The sequence below is a fragment of the Coregonus clupeaformis genome, chromosome 30 (genome assembly GCF_020615455.1).
Source record: "Coregonus clupeaformis isolate EN_2021a chromosome 30, ASM2061545v1, whole genome shotgun sequence".
Taxonomy (NCBI): Eukaryota; Metazoa; Chordata; class Actinopteri; order Salmoniformes; family Salmonidae; genus Coregonus; species Coregonus clupeaformis.
Genome location: NC_059221.1, coordinates 32,802,074 through 32,816,072, shown reverse-complemented (window position 1 = coordinate 32,816,072; position 13,999 = coordinate 32,802,074). Strand labels below are relative to the sequence as shown.

Here is a 13,999-nt window from a genome sequence, read left to right as displayed (position 1 = left end):
TTTTTAATGAATATATTTGCAAATATGGTGGAAAATAAGTATTTGGTCAATAACAAAAGTTTCTCAATACTTTGTTATATACCCTTTGTTGGCAATGACACAGGTCAAACGTTTTCTGTAAGTCTTCACAAGGTTTTCACACACTGTTGCTGGTATTTTGGCCCATTCCTCTATGCAGATCTCCTCTAGCGCAGTGATGTTTTGGGGCTGTCGCTGGGCAACACGGACTTTCAACTCCCTCCAAATATTTTCTATGTGGTTGAGATCTGGAGACTGGCTAGCCCACTCCAGGACCTTGAAATGCTTCTTACGAAGCCACTCCTTCGTTGCCCGGGCGGTGTGTTTGGGATCATTGTCATGCTGAAAGACCCAGCCACGTTTAATCTTCAATGCCCTTGCTGATGGAAGGAGGTTTTCACTCAAAATCTCACGATACATGGCCCCATTCATTCTTTCCTTTACACGGATCAGTCGTCCTGGTCCCTTTGCAGAAAAAACAGCCCCAAAGCATGATGTTTCCACCCCCATGCTTCACAGTAGGTATGGTGTTCTTTGGATGCAACTCAGCATTCTTTGTCCTCCAAACACGACGAGTTGAGTTTTTACCAAAAAGTTCTATTTTGGTTTCATCTGACCATATGAAATTCTCCCAATCCTCTTCTGGATCATCCAAATGCACTCTAGCAAACTTCAGACGGGCCTGGACATGTACTGGCTTAAGCAGGGGGGACACGTCTTGCACTGCAGGATTTGAGTCCCTGGCGGCGTAGTGTGTTACTGATGGTAGGCTTTGTTACTTTGGTCCCAGCTCTCTGCAGGTCATTCACTAGGTCCCCCCGTGTGGTTCTGGGATTTTTGCTCACCGTTCTTGTGATCATTTTGACCCCACGGGGTGAGATCTTGCGTGGAGCCCCAGATCGAGGGAGATTATCAGTGGTCTTGTATGTCTTCCATTTCCTAATAATTGCTCCCACAGTTGATTTCTTCAAACCAAGCTGCTTACCTATTGCATTCTCGCCTGTCCGACGACGACCCGGTTGGCGCCGCTTCGGCTCTCCTGCCTGGGCATCCTCCCTCATCGCCCTCCAGTATCAGACGGCCTCCTCCTCTGTGATTCTCCCCCAACCGAGGAGGACATCTACCAGAGTAACCTCCTGTTCCATAGCCGGCGTTTGCTCCTGCACACGCTGCTTGGTCCTATTTTGGTGGGATCTTCTGTCACGATCGTTGTAAGAGGCCGACCAAGGCGCAGCGTGATAGGCGTACATCTTTTAATGAGTACTTTACATCAACAACAAAACAACAAAACGATACGTGAAGTCTAAAGGTTCACCAACACCAACCTATACAGAACAAGATCCCACAATTAACTAGAACCAACAGGCTGCCTAAGTATGGTACCCAATCAGAGACAACGAGAATCAGCTGCCTCTGATTGGGAACCACCCTGGCCAACATAGAAAACACGAACTAGAACAAAAACATAGAAACTACAACCTAGACACTACACACCCTGGCTCAACTTTTAAGAGTCCCCAGAGCCAGGGCGTGACATACAGGTCTGTGAGAGCCAGAAATCTTGCTTGTTTGTAGGTGACCAAATACTTATTTTCCACCATAATTTGCAAATAAATTCATAAAAAATCCTACAATGTGATTTTCTGGATTTTTTTTCTCAATTTGTCTGTCATAGTTGACGTGTACCTATGATGAAAATTACAGGCCTCTCTCATCTTTTTAAGTGGGAGAACTTGCACAATTGGTGGCTGACTAAATACTTTTTTCCCCACTGTATCATCAAATGAATTATATCTAAATTATATCTATCTATATATATATATATACACTACATGACCTAAGTATGTGGACACCTGCTCGTCAAACATCTCATTCCAAAATCATGGGCATTAATATGGAGTTGTTATAACAGCCTCCACTCTTCTGGGAAGGCTTTCCACTAGATGTTGGAACATCGCTGTGGGGACTTGCTTCCATTCAGCCACAAGAGCATTAGTGAGGTCGGGAAATGGTGTTGGGTGATTAGGCCTGGCTCACAGTCGGTGTTCCAATTCATTCCAAAGGTGTTCGATGGGGTTGAGGTCAGGGCTCTGTGCAGGCTGTCAAGTTCTTCCACACCGATCTCAACAAACCATTTCTGTTTGGACCTCACTTGGTGCACAGGGGCAAACAGGAAAATGCCTACCCCAAACTGTTGCCACAAAGTTGGAAGCACAGAATAGTTTAGAATGTCATTGTTTGCTGTAGCGTTCAGATTTCCCTTCACTGAAACTACAGGGCCTAGCCTGAACCATGAAAAACAGCCCCAGACCATTATTCCTCCTCCACCAAACTTTACAGTTGGCACTAAGTATTCGGGCAGGTAGCGTTCTCCTGGCATCCGCCAAACCCAGATTCATTCGTCGGTCTGCCAGATGGTGAATCGTGATTCATCACTCCAGAGAACGCGATTCCACTGCTCCAGAGTCCAATGGCGGCGAGCTTTACACCCCTCCAGCCGATGCTTGGCATTGCGCATGGTGATCTTAGGCTTGTGTGCGGCTGCTCAGCCATGGAAACCCATTTCATGAAGCTCACGACCAACAGTTATTGTGCTGACGTTGCTTCCAGAGGCAGTTTAGAACTCGGTAGTGAGTGTTGCAACCGAGGACAGACTATTTTTACACGCTACGCGCTTCAGCACTCGGTGGTCCCGTTCTGTGAGCTTGTGTGGCCTACCACTTCTCGGCTGAGCCGTCGTTGCTCCTAGACGCTTCCACTTCACAATAACAGCACTTATATATATTGCCTCTTAATATTGTACAATCTGTGTGACGCTTCATTGGCCTTGTCTATTGTTTTTTTGAATTCAAGACCAGATTGATCTCAGTTTGTCAGACTAGCCACTCATTTAGGTCATTTGTGTGGTATTAAAAAAGATTCAGCTAATGTCTTGAAGTAGAATTGCATGAAATGCATTTTTAAAAGGCCAATTTTTTCTGGACCCTGCTAACAATTGTTCCCCATGTGTGGAAATCCTAAAAACACCTCTGCTCAACTGTAGCCTCTGCCACATTGCAAATGTTATTATGGCTTTATTATAAAGGGGCTTTTTCTTCAACAGTAAATTTACCACGCATCGAATTGCATCTTGGTGCACGGATTTGTCTACAGAAAATCATGGTGTGCCGGGAAGTGGGGGTGGGTAGGGCCTATAAATAAAAACAAAGCCCTGGGGCCTATGATTTCTTAATCCGGCCCTGGATGCAACAGTAGGTGTTGTGAGTGGCAGTGATACAAATGTCCTCCTTGCTCTATCCCTGACACAAATAATGAGGGCAAAAATTACAGCATAGTGGCCACTGAAAATTATAGAGTTTTAAGTCCAAAATGACTTGAACTTTTTGTACACGCCTTACATTTTCATATGCCTGTTTAACAAATCGATCCCAAAATGGCTTCAGCTTGGTTGAGTAGGGTAAGTAGGTTTCTTGATGAGCAGGAGAAGAGTGTGAAAGTCTAGCGGAGCTCCAGTGATTAATGGTTGGATTGGGAGGCCCAGTGCCTCGTGGGAGAAGCGTAATCACAGCGGCTCACGAGGGACCAGCGAGTAGCGCCTGGCAATCAGGCCACAACAGAGGTCTCATTCATCACATGTGTATTATGCCCTTTTCAGGTACAACCCCCTGATAAATCCTACACCAACACGGCCATGACAGCCTCGGAGTGCCTAGAAACCCTCACAACTTGTAACTGGTAGAGGGAGGGGAGTAGCCCAGACTCTAGACGGAGCAGGGTAGTTATCGACTCTAAAATAAAAATAACATTTTAACTTGGTCTGAGTTCCAGTAGAAACTATTCCAGTTTATGTGTAGTTCATGCTTTCTCCTTTCTTCTGGCAATGACTCTGTCATGCTGCCCTGAAGACTCTGGCATGCTGCCCTGAAGACTCTGGCATGCTGCCCTGAAGACTCTGGCATGCTGCCCTGAAGGGGGTTGATAACAGGCATTATTCAGGGACCTTGTCAACTGAGTCTCTTCCTGTCCTTAAGGATGTCACCATGCTGGAACCTCTTTCCCTTCACCCAGTGACCATGACCTCTGACCCTTAACAACAGGGCCAGATTACTGAAGGGGCAAGCAGGGCACGTGCCCCGGGGCCCCGACCTCCAGGGTTCCCGAAGCCTTTTTCTGTGGGGGGGGGGGTTTGGCACCCTGGTGGTCGAGGATATGAACACGTCATAAGAAATGGCAAAATGTATAGAATGACAGGAAATTAGCTTTAAAACTGCACAATTTTCTCTCATCTTCATTGCAAAATGTGAAGAATATCATGTGATGAGCTATAAAACAGCACATTTTTCTCTCGGCCCCATGGCAAAATGTGTAGAATTGCAGGAAATTAGCTTTAAAACTGCAACAAAAGAATTGGGTTGGGGGGCCCCAAATGCGGTAGTCAGGCCCTGCTTAACAATGTCAGTTTGACCCAGGGGCTAGACAGTAGCCAGACCAGTCATCTCTATGTCGCTGCTCCAAACGGGGCAGAGATACTCAGGGTGTGTTGGACAAGCATGGATGTGAATTAACTCAGACTCTCTCAGTCAACCTACCGTGAAGCAACAGTAATCTACCATTTAATTATTGGATGATATCCTAATATTCTGATATGCAGCGTGAAAAACAGTTGAGGGCATCTGTCAAGACAAATCTATGTGTTGCACTGCAGCCAAGGCAGGCCGGGGGATATTTACTCACAGGCAGGCACATAAGGCATACTGGAGAAGTTGACCAGACCTTGCCTTTGTAAACAAATTGTGTGAATTGTAAACACCAACGCCACTGAGGAAGGCAAGAACTGACATATTTCTTTCTTCGCTCTCGTGAGTCCAGACTTGATCCGTGACCTGTAAAATCTACCCTCTCTGCATGGAATGCATGTGACAGGTATCTCTCGTGCTAACTCCCAAAGAAACACCTCATACAGCTAATACATACTATACATTCCTCTGCTGAAAGCAGAGAAAAATCCCAACAGGTCTAAACAGTGATAGTGTAGTAAAGCAGCATGGCTTGCAGAGGCTGGGAAAATCCACAGATGACTGTTTGTTACACGATACCTACTTACAGTATAGTACAAGAGTCTGAATTCCCATAGCTCTGACCTAGTTCGTACTGTAATTCAGTAGCTGTACTGTGGTGGTGATGAAATCACAAGGAGGTTATTAAGTTCAAATCACTGTATTACTGTAGACATTATGAAAGGTAAACCCATGAACCCTATAGGAATCTCATGATCTGATTGAGGGGTTTTTCTCCCAGGGTGAAACCTAGATTTCATGATTCAAGATTATCCAGCATATTGGAGGCCCCAAACAGCGGCCATTTAGAGGTCATCCACAATCACAGCTACTACCTATGAATGTGTCACAGACGACCTCAAGCTGAAAGCAGAGATAGGTATTCTCTATGAACTCTGTAACCTCTTAACCCATCCTCCAGACATTTAGCTAATGTATTCATCATCTGCTGCCCATCTCAGAAGCTGCTGCAGTACAGTGTGTATGCCCTGGGGAGGGCTGCTACCACTGAGAGCCTACTGATGATGGTCCGTAAGCAGTGTTCAGGAGGCTCGTTGAAGGAGGGAAGACACTGATGTAGATGCCACAAGGAAGATTACGGAAATGCCACAATACTGTATCTATCTGTCACTTCGGATTTGAATGAAAGAAAACATGGAAACATTCCTTGAATTCTCCAAATGACTCCATTGTAGTCCTTAATTGAGAGTTTATCCTAAGGAATTTCCCATTTGATAAAATGCCTAACTAAAATTAGTAAAGAAATATATTTTAAAAAGACAAGCATAGTAATCTCCAACCTCTGTTGTGAGTAGGAAAGTTGAAGGCTCACTGTCTAGGGACCATATGCTTTCCATGAACCCTAGTTTTTCCTGGACCAGTGCCAGCTACTGTAGCAGCTACTATAGATTGAATAAAGAATTCCTACATCGAACAAGTGAAAAAGGACAGTAAATCATCTGAGGTTCTTAAACCATTTAATTGGATGAATGTGGTTCCTATCTTTTAATGAATTAACTAATTGCATATACAAGAACTGCTGTCATGTATAGTGCCTTTCACTAGGTCTCAAAGGGCATTGTATGGGATTTACTCACGTTAAATAAAGAAATGATAGAAAATGAATAGAAAGATATCAGCAGACCCTATTGTTTTAGACTGTGGACTGGTAGAGCAGTTCACTATCAACTACACCAAAACGACAGTGGCCATATTAGTGCTGTTGACTTACCCTCAATGTTTCCAGGCTGTTCGTTTGGGCCCTGGTAGTTGAAGAGGGTGTGGGGCTGTCTCCTGGCCAGCTGGTCTCCCTCCTCCCTCGTGACAGGAGCTCTGCTGGTCGGACTGATCTTCTCTGCGGAGAACGAAGACTCCTGGTCAGGTTTCCTCTGGGGCGTTCTTGGCTCCTCACGCTGCTCCTCAAGGGGCTCCTCAAGGTGCCTCCCATGACTTTGGGATGAAGGACTGCCATCATGGTGGTGACTGCTGTGGCTGTCTCTTTTTTCGTGGAGGCCAGTGTATCTCACTCCCTTGTCACTATGGACAGTTGGAGTGACGTCCTCCGAACTGTCACTCTTCATCACTCTGTCACTGTCTCTGTGACGCCTGCTGTCCCGGTCAACAACTTCCTGTTGACGCCTTTGACTCTCTGAGGTCACTTCCTGTTTAGTTGTTGATATTGTTGACTCCTCCTGGGCCCTTAAGGTGGTCTGATCTATGTGATGTGGATCCTCAGTAATGGCCGCCTCCTCTGTTCGCTCCTGATCGTATGTTCCTAGTCTCTCTCTCAGCTCCTGCCTCAGGTCATTAAAGATCTCATAAGGAGAAGAGCTTGTCTCAGCATAGGATGGTGACACCGTGGTAGATTCTGTTCGCTTGACCAGGTCTTGTGGAGTAGTAGATGTGGGGTCAGGCAGTGTGTAGTCATAATCCTCATCTTCATCCAGGACGGATGGCTCCTCTTTGTAAAGAGGTAGGATGTTAGCAGGGGCAAATGGGTCTAGTGGGCTTGTCTGTTTGTTATCATGCAGTTTGCTGAGGTCTCTCGGAGGGTTGTTGTTCTGTGTGGTCGTTGCTATCATGGGCTTCTTAACGTTACGAGAGTCACAGTCAGGGATAGGAGAACACATCAGGCTCCCGCCATCGTTAGGACAGTGACACACCTGACAAGGGTCCATCTGGAAGGAGTGACCTGCCTCATATTTCTGATTGCCATGGACACAGCCAATGCGCTCACACTGTGGACACCCATCCGCGGGTTCCGCGACAGCAATGCAGTTGGGAGGGATCTCGGGACACGGGATGAAATGGCAGCCGATCCTCCCGCCTCCCTGTAGACAAGAACATTCTGTGCTTCCGAAATCCACAAAGTAAGATTCTCCCTCTGGAACTTTACCATTCTGGAAGCCTGCATGGATGCAGTCATAGTACTGGTAACCTTCACATAAGCATCCTATTTTAACACAGGTGGCACAGCAAGCTCCTTTCTCCAAAACCTCCTCAATGCAGTTGTCCAACACTGGACAATCCACGCTTGTACAGTCCCTTTGGCTTAGACAGGGGCCCAGGCACAACAGGATCACACATTGAAACAGCATCAGTTTCTTTTGGTTCATTTTGCATAAAAGTCCCCCAAGAACAAATGTTGAAAATTGAATTTGTTGATAACTATTGTCCACAGTCCTCTGCAGTCGAACAAGAGTGAGAATGATGTTGAAGGTCCGATTTCAAATGGCCTCCTTTAACCTGTGAGAATGAAAGAGACATAACATGACATTTCTGTTATGTTATGTTATTGTAGTGACAGAACCACAAGGTCATCACCAAGTTGTCTGTTTCTTCTACTTACTTGTTGTTTTTGATTGACTTTTGATTATTATTGGTATTGATATTTGAACTGCTTTGTTGAGGGAGCTGCAGGTAAGCATTTTGCTGCACTGTTTACAGCTGCTGTAACCTGTGTACGTGACAAATTAACTTTTATTTAATTTTATTTGAACTGGGTCCCACTAGTCTGTTTAAACTAGCTAACATTACTGTCATTATGCCTAGACTAAAATTGACCATTGAGCTAATGTATGTTTTTCCATGCCTACTCTCTAGGGCCACAGCACAGCTGTGGATGCATGCTGTGGTTTACATTACATTGGCATGGAAATTTGGCTACAGGTAACGCCGGATAGGGATAGGGGGAAATATGGACAACCCTAGACAAACTGTCCACAGTTAGAAAAGCAAGGCTGAAATAACAAAACCTTCCTTCCAAAACAATACAATACAATTGGAGGCCCACACATAAACAGTTGACAGAGTGCTTGGAGCAGAAGATTGTTTATCAGCAACGATATCAACTTAATTTAATATTGCCTTGTAAAAAGCTTTATAAAGTGAAGTTTCTTTAAGATAAAGAGGGTATTGTTGAGGTACAGTAACAAGTCGACTCTGCGTTTGTTAGGAACACTAACAGATGAAAGTACTCCACCTACTGCACCTGACAGAGCATGAACAACTTCAACAGATACAATAATAAAGATAACAGAGAGCTAAGTTAATCCTCTTACACAATACAGTAGTAGGCTTGTAATGTGGTTGATAGTGCCCGATCTCTTCCAAATCAGCAATTTCAAAATGTGGGAAGTGTGCAAGTTCTTGATAAGATGAATATCTTACACTATTGTACTGAACAATCTTTGCGGTGATCCATATTCAGACTGGTTATTCAGACAATTCTATACTTGTGTGTGATGTGACTTCAAATCAGAGAACATATTATTGAAAACTAGGTGTTTCCTGTTTTCCTCCACTGCTCGTGTGCTTGGTCCAGTTCTAAGAGACACTGCGACATTTCAAGCAAAGAAATCTGTTTTATGATTCTACGAGTTATTTTCCAAAATACTTTCCTGTTGCAAGTGAAACATTCTGTGTATAAAAATCAATATTCTATCTACTCCTAACATTTTACTCATCTTTAACGCTGAGCTTAACACTCAGTTGAGGAATATTAACAGTGTTAGTTAGACTCAAAAGACACACACATAACGCCCCCTTAGTACTAAGAAACAGCTTGCTGGTGCATAGATTCCAACATATGGTGGAGCAGTTTGGGAAGGCAAAAGTCACGCCGTGTTGACATGGTATATTTTCCTCAATAGACACCCTCCACGCTCATGTGTACATTGGTTGTATGGAGAAACCTGCACTGACACGTCTTTAAACTCTCAGCAGCAACTCATAACCGCACACAGTCCCTCTGTTTTCTATATCAACATATTCTAAAATACTATGCCCCTGCCATATTATGTGCTGATTCCATGACTATGTTTAAATATATTTTAATAAGAATGTTGAGTTTATCAACCTATATAGTGTTATGGACTGTAAGTATACCAAAATGTGCTGCTCTGTGTTGAGGCATCCATTATCTAGGTGCAAATTCCTCCTTAAATGCTGATTATATAGGGGACCATGCACTGGCTTCCCTTCAGTGAGGATTCTATCATCATACACTAACACAACCCCTCAGTGTCAAACTCAACCAAGCACACAGTTAACAGGTTATAGCAGTCACAGCCAAGTGCAGAGGTTTTCAAAATGAAATATTACAATCTCCCCTTCCAAATTCAACGTTTTTTCAAATTCAAAGCTTTTGAGAGACATCAGACATCCAATAGGGAAGTAAAACGTTGGTTCTGGCAACCTCTCTCACATCTGGGGCTACGTCTCTCTCTTCATCATACCAGACCACAGAATGAGAAGGACTGCAGCACAGACTAATGCACCACTTAGCCAATCAATGATGGCTTTGTGTGCAGCGGGTAAGGAATCATTTCAGGTCTCACAGTCTTGACTGGCATGTGCCCCACTGGTTTGGTGTTTTAATGATGTTGAATTCAGCACATGGCATGTGAAGACAACTGGCATGATTGTTCCTATGTCTGCCACATCTGAGAGTGAGATTCAAAAAAGAAATAGAAAGTCTGACTGGGAAAATAAAACTGATTGCATAAATATGTGTCACTCACAACCACTATCAGAATCTGTGATAAGAAGCTAAAGTGAATGCTTACCTAGATAATACTCAATTGTTTCAATGAAACAAAGTACATTGTTTGTTTTTCTATCCGTTAACACAATGTCCAAAGCTTCCCAAACAACGGTTGTGGGCTTGGCTTGCTCATCCCACTCTCCACCTTTGTCAACCACAGCTCTTGCCAGGACACAGAAAACATTTAACATGATAATGAACATCAGGAAGTGTTCTCAACAGTACTGTTTGGGGTTAGAGTCTTAGGGTTTTGAAATACTGTATGTTCTGACTGTTGTAAAGATTTAAAGATAGACTGAAGTTATCTTGTAGGCTATCTGGTAGACTTTGCATTAGAATGTCTTGAATGTGATTAAGTCAGTAGCCTGAGGGGTGATAAGGTGCACAAACTCACATAGAGCCAAATCACTTTTAACAAATATTACTGTTGTCATTACACTTTGTCATTACATACAAATTGATATAAGCATTAGACTTCAGGGCTAATTGAAGAGAATACTCCATAATTTGATATTGGAAACATGATTTAAACACATTTTCTCTGTGTTTTAACAAATAAGTGTGAAATAGGCGTAATTGTATAGATTATTAAAAAGCTGACATCTTATTTGGAGAATGGAACAAAAATATAGCCTGACAAAGCTTTTTAAGTTAGTGACATGCTGTCATGCCAAGCCATACACACAACTGATGGGTAGAAATGGGGGAAAACACCATACGTTTTACATGTTTTACATCATGGAAAGAATCTCAAGCAGTCTCTTATATAAGGTTAGCACATAAACACATTTTCACAGAGAAGTGTACAAAGGCAGTGATTGAAAAGTTTACATTTACCTTGCGTCTCAGTTCTGTCAGTGTGCGACGGATAGACTATCCTGTATTATCTGCTGGCCAGTGGTTGTCCCCAAAGTTAGTTGAGCGCGTTCTAAAGAAAAGGGGGATGTGCACGCGCTCTCTGCGAAGAGAGAGAGGAGAGGGCGGAACAAAAACTTTCTTTGCCCTCCTAATACTTTGGCAAATTAGAGGTCTGGAATAATTTCGCGCCTCTATTTCATTACGCTACTGATTCACGTTTGAACGAATTCCAATCCCCTACTCTGTGCATCTCGTTGGTCTTTTACTTTACTGAAATAGGCTGGTTGCTGTCACATTCCAATATTAGCCATTGCACTTGTGTTTACTGACGAATGAAGTCATTTTCCCTAGCGCAATTTATATTGTAATTATTGAGACATTTTTGTGTAGCTATTGTAATTCCAGCTGAATCACCCAAAAGTAGATTGTGCAGCTCCAGAACAACTATCATGCCCATATTATGCCCATTTGATTACCTTGAAAAGGATAAAGGATAGGCTAAAAAGGCTACAAGTCACACACAATATTCAAACTCTCCTGCAAATCTTCTCACTCAATAAGAAAATATCACATGATCCATGCGGCGTTTCATGTTTTAGGCCCAGGGATGAAGATAGCCTACATCTGTGAGTAACTGTTTAAAGACAATCAGGTACTGTAATTCAATGGAGTGGGTTAGCTGCTCTCCAGCTAAAAGACATACACGTGACTGAAGCGTTGATTAGATTTTTCCCAATCTTTGTCTCCCTGAGAGGACAGCCTGGTCTCATAGACTAGACCTTTTTATTTTTTTATTTCACCTTTATTTAACCAGGTAAGCCAGTTGAGAACAGGTTCTCATTTACAACTGCGACCTGGCCAAGATAAAGCATAGTAGTGCAATAACAAAAAAAATAAAAAAATAAAAAATAAAAAAAACAACAACACAGAGTTACATATGGGGTAAAAAAACATAAAGTCAGAAATACAACAGAAAATATATATACAGTGTGTGCAAATGTAGCAAGTTATGGAGGTAAGGCAGTAAATAGGCTATAGTGCAGAATAATTACAATAGTATTAACACTGGAATGCTAGATGTGCAAGAGATTATGACCTAATAGTAAACATAAATCCGGGATACTCAAAATAGTATATATGTTAGGCTTGGTATGGTTACATATAAGACAGAAGGTTACTTAAAGGGATACTTCAATATTTTGGCAAAAAAAACCTTTATCTACTTCCCCAGTGTGAGATGAACTTGTGGATATCCTTTTTATGTATCTGTGTGCAGTTTGAAGGAAGTTGCTAACTAGTGTTAGCGTAATTGCTGCATGCTAGGAGATACCATATACTTCCAGTCATTGCGCTAATGCTAGTTAGCATTAGCTCGCTAACACTACCTCTAACTTCCTTCATACTTGATGCAGAGATATAAAAATGGTATTCATGAATTCATCTCACTCTAGGGAAGTATATAAAAGGCTTCATTGCCAAAATCCAGAAGTTTCCCTTTAAGGCAAAAACTAAAGTAGGGTGGTTGGTCGGGTTGGATGGGTAGGTGTATAACGCGAACGTCTAGCAGCCCAAAGGTTGTGCGTTCAAATATCATCATGGACAACTTTAGCATTTTAGCTATTTAGCAACTTTGCAACTACTTTCTACTTTTTAGCTACTCTGCAACTACTTAGCATGTTACCTAACCCTTCTCCTAACCCTAACCCTAACCTTAACCCTTTAACCTAACTTCTAACCTAACCCCTAACCTTAACCCCTAACCTTAACCCCTAGCCTAGCTAACATTAGCCACCTAGCTAACATTAGAATTAGCCACCTGGCCACCTAGCTAACGTTAGTCTAAACAAATTCGAATTTGAATTGAAAACATATCATACTGATTGGAGTGTCCCGGATTTACTTTTACTATGTTACGTCTACCCCTGAGTCTAGGTTGCAGCAGAGAAGATGCTCCTGTGATGTGGACTAACCTCTGAAATAACCCTCAAGTAGAGGTCAGCAACCACCAACTCCATCACTGTCTGACACACACACGTGCCTCGAGCCAATCTGTTTTATCTTATTTAGGGGTCATGGGGGCCATCAGTGAGAATGATCCTAGAGACAAAAGTCCCCTCAGTGAATGGATGGATTGATCAGACAAACACAAGGGGATTTATGGTGCCATTGGTGGCTTTGTTTTAGGGACACCCCCACAACAAATTAATGACATGGATGAGTCAATGGTCCCAGCGTTTGTTTTTGGGTGCACATTGTTGTAAAGGGAGAACAATATGGAGATCACATGTCTTCCTCTGGACTATTGATCTGATGTAGTAGAGAAAGGGAAAGGGTGTACCTAGTCAGTTGCACCTCTGAAATGTGTCTTCTTCATTTAACCCAACCCCTCTGAATCAGAGAGGTGCTGCCTTAATCGACGTTATCGGCACAGTTGTTGGGGGGGTTAACTGCCTTGTTCCACCTTGCCGGCTTGGTGATTAAAACAAGCAACCTTTCGGTTACTGTCCCAACGCTCTAACCGCTAGGCTACCTGCCACAAATATAGTATAGTGATAGTACTAGTATAGTACAGAAAATCTCAGCAGTTTGCCCTTGTATAGAGACACAATGAAGATGGCAAGCTTTTTCATTTTCAGAAATCACCTAACTCAGGCTTCACTGGTTTAACCTCCATGGGATCGGTGCTATCCTGTAACTGGGTAAAACATTTGCCCCATAGTCTATCTTGCCAGCATCCATTGATGTTGTCCAGTGCAGGTCAAGTCCATCCACCCACATTGTGTCCACTTGTATTGTGACTGACTACATACCATTGTCGTGACCGCCCAGGGAACAAACACAGTGATTTTCTTCTGGTCCAGAGCTCAGAGCTGGACTGTGATCTCAGCCTGGGCTGTGCCTGGCAGCCAGGCCGTCTCTGGTGTTTTAATGACCTGAGCCCATGAGCTAACTGGCTGTGGAGCTCACTAATGCCGGGGGGAGCCTGCATGGTGTCACTCTGCTCCTTGCTCCAGACCCTGGC

General features: G+C 43.3%; 1 protein-coding gene across 2 annotated transcripts in view; it reads right to left on the bottom strand.

Moving 5' to 3' along the window:
* LOC121545400 (fibulin-2-like) overlaps positions 1 to 11,036 on the bottom strand; it is a 52,249-nt gene extending 41,213 nt beyond the window's left edge. For both annotated transcript variants that reach the window (XM_041855898.2, XM_041855899.2), the window contains exons 1-2: positions 10,957 to 11,036; positions 6,307 to 7,820 (exon numbers count right to left, since the gene is read on the bottom strand). In XM_041855898.2, coding sequence (XP_041711832.1) covers positions 6,307 to 7,690 — 1,384 coding nt within the window. In that variant the 5' untranslated portion in view covers positions 7,691 to 7,820; positions 10,957 to 11,036. The remainder of the gene's footprint in view (positions 1 to 6,306; positions 7,821 to 10,956) is intronic.
* Between the last annotated feature and the right edge of the window lie 2,963 nt (positions 11,037 to 13,999).